The sequence below is a fragment of the Bos grunniens genome, chromosome 13 (assembly GCF_055505025.1).
Source record: "Bos grunniens cultivar Pamir isolate PY7600 chromosome 13, Bosgru_T2T1.0, whole genome shotgun sequence".
Classification (NCBI taxonomy): domain Eukaryota; kingdom Metazoa; phylum Chordata; class Mammalia; order Artiodactyla; family Bovidae; genus Bos; species Bos grunniens.
The window spans coordinates 24,108,586-24,111,565 of NC_141177.1; the positions used below are offsets into that span (position 1 = coordinate 24,108,586).

The 2,980-nt window shown below is 44.5% G+C and overlaps 1 protein-coding gene across 1 annotated transcript; it reads right to left on the reverse strand.

Annotated features, from left to right (window-relative positions):
- Positions 1 to 977: 977 nt before the first annotated feature.
- On the reverse strand, positions 978 to 1,676 carry LOC147360503 (large ribosomal subunit protein uL6-like). Its single transcript, XM_086332692.1, is given in 2 exon segments — positions 978 to 1,104; positions 1,106 to 1,676. Coding segments are annotated over 2 exon segments (579 nt in total). The 5' UTR covers positions 1,649 to 1,676; the 3' UTR covers positions 978 to 1,068.
- Between the last annotated feature and the right edge of the window lie 1,304 nt (positions 1,677 to 2,980).

Sequence of the window (2,980 nt, forward strand, 5' to 3'; positions counted from 1 at the left end):
CTTTGGGGCCAGTTGCTTCAGACCTCAGAGACAAGCCGCATCCTGCCAAGAGGCGTCTGTCTCCCAAATGCAGGGCCCAGGGGTGTGGTCCTTCAAGCATCCCCACCTGGGTCCCCTTCCTCCTCCCATTTCTCCTGGTTTATGGAGGAAACATACAACTTCCTCTTCCAACCTCAGTCCTGTCCCTCCCTTGCTCCAGGTCCCACCCTTTGTGACCTTCTCCAGGATTTCAAGTCTTTTAATTATTCTCTGCATCTCCCAAATCTTCCATCTCTTCCTTTGCATCTTGTAAGCCTGCGGAACTACTTCCTTTTGCTTTTTTTCTTTTTTTTTTTTTCTTAGTAAGCCCACAGATTTTATTGATGGACTAGACACAGTATGTAAGACAAAGTTAAATGTTTTGCCTGAGAAATTACACGGTTAGAGTTTCTAACAAATGAGACAGGGCAGGACTGCAGGTTTAGGGGCAACCCTACTGTACTGTATAGTAGTATATCTGAAGTATGACACATGGAACGTTTCTTAAGTTTTTTTAAAGCTATCAAAGACTAGGATATACATGTGGCTGAAATCTGAGTATAACTGAGAGAATTTAGACTACAGCAACCATGTTTATCATAAATACAAATTAACTCCATCTTTTAATTCTTACTAAGACAGTATCACTTCTCAGCTGCTTTTTCAGTTACTGTGACTCAGGCATTTGCCTCACAAATATTCAAATTTGTGCCACTGCAAAATTAGATTCCTAGGGCATCTCCGAAAGTTCTTCCTATGATAACCATATTCCTCTTGCCTGAAATGTCCTTGGTATTCCTTCAAGCCCCCTCTGCCATTAAGTCTTGCTAACATCTTTCTAACAACAACAAAATCAATCAACCACTCCTATTCCTTCTGTTATTGTTTTTAACACACTAGAATTTACTTAACTGCTTACTGGCCAAATAGTTTGAAATGATAATCAGTAGGAAAAAATCTCAAATCAAGAGTTTTTATTGTCTTTTTAAAACATCACAACTGAGTCCATAGAACCATCTATCTTGTTTCTGCAGCAGGATCACTGAGATCTTATTCATCAGCCTGCTGAACTGTTCCTTTTTCAGACAACATAGATACCATCCAAAAATTTTCTGATGTCCTTGTTTTTAACTGTGGTGGCTTGCTGAATCAAAGCAGCTGAATTTGACACAAGTTCAATGTCATTTCCTTCAAGAATCAACTCATCTTTCTGGGCTTGAGATACTGAACAGGCAACCCCTGGCCTCATTCGAACCCTGCGTATGTATTTTTCACCCAAAAAATTTCGGATTTCCACAAGAGAACCATTCTCCTGAATAACAACGTTGATGGGGAAGTGGGCATACACCGACCTCATCTTGTAACGGAAACCCAGTGTAACACCCTTGATCATGTTCTGTACGTGACTACAGATTGTGCGAACAGTGGCCAGTTCCTTTCTGTTTCCCCACCATTTGTCAACACGGAGCCTCTTCTTTTTCTTTCCAAGGAGACTGAGTTCTACATTGATGTGATTGAAGTCCCTCCGCAGGGTGCCTCTGGGGCCCTTCACAATAACTGTCCGTCCCTTCAAGTTAATGTCGACATTTTCTGGGATGTCGACAGTCTGGTTGCTGAGAATGGTCTTCATTCTCGCAGTAGATGCGGCAAAAAAAAGAGCTGCTTTTTTTTCTTTTCCCTTTTTTCGGTTGCGCTGCAGAGTTTGGAGAATCTTAGTTCCCCGACCCAGAATCGAACCTGTGCCCTCTGCAGTGGGAGCTCGTAGTCCTAACCACTGGATTATAGAAACTAAGTTTTTTCCTTCCAAATGGATGGTCACTTCCTTCCAAATGATAGATTATAGAATCGGCTTCTGCCTTTCACGTATTAAATCATAACACCATCTTCTAGAATTGTAAATAGATCCTCGGCTAGTTCTGTTTATTCATATTATACTTATCATTACTGTCACTTGAAGAATGGAGGAAGAGGTTGGTTATAGTCTATTTGGACACCCCTTGGCTTCCTTATGAGTTGTGTTCCAAGTGTTTGGGACCTAGCAGGGGCTGGATCCAGTCGACTTCCCCAATGGCTCAGTAGGTAAAGCATCTGCCTGCAGTGCAAAAGACATAGGAGACATGGGTTCAATTCCTGGGTCAGGAAGATCCCCTGGAGGAGGAAATAGCAACCCACTCCAGTATTTCTTGCCTGAAAAATCTCCTGGACGGAGGATCTTTATGAGCTACAGCCCAAAAGGTGGCAAAGAATTGGACAGTACTCTTGCCTGGAAAATCCCATGGATGGAGGAGCCTGGTAGGCTGCAGTCCATGGGGTCGCGAAGAGTTGGATACGACTGAGCGATTTCACTTTCACTTTTCACTTTCATGCATTGGAGAAGGAAATGGCAACCCACTCCAGTGTTCTTGCCTGGAGAATCCAAGGGAGGTGGGAACCTGGTGGGCTTCCGTCCATTGGGTCGCACAGAGTAGGACACGACTGAAGCGACTTAGTAGCAGTAGCAGCAGCAGAGCGTGAACACACGCTCACTCACTCACACACACACACACACACACACAGACTGGACCGGTACTGGTGAATGAATGAAATCACTCTCAAACCAGAGTTCCAGGTGTCATGTTATTATCCTCCAGCGGTTAATTTCAGCACACCCATAAGACCAAACATGGCTTTCACTCTCCAGATCACAGAACCATAGAATGCCAGCATGGGAGGGTTCCCCAAGGGCCCGCTGCCCTTCTCTGAATGCATCACGTGAGCTGCCTGAACCATCGCATTGCACTGAGTAGGTGGGCTGCAGGCTGGGCAGGGGCAGGGCGCAGGGGCCAGACATACCTGGGCTTGTGGATTTACTCTCAGTGTGGTGAGAAGCCCTTGGGGAATTAAACACGTCACCTGATCTGATTTCCTTTTTGTTGGCTTTACTTTTTTAAAGATCACTGCAAACCTCTGGAAAACCAGATCC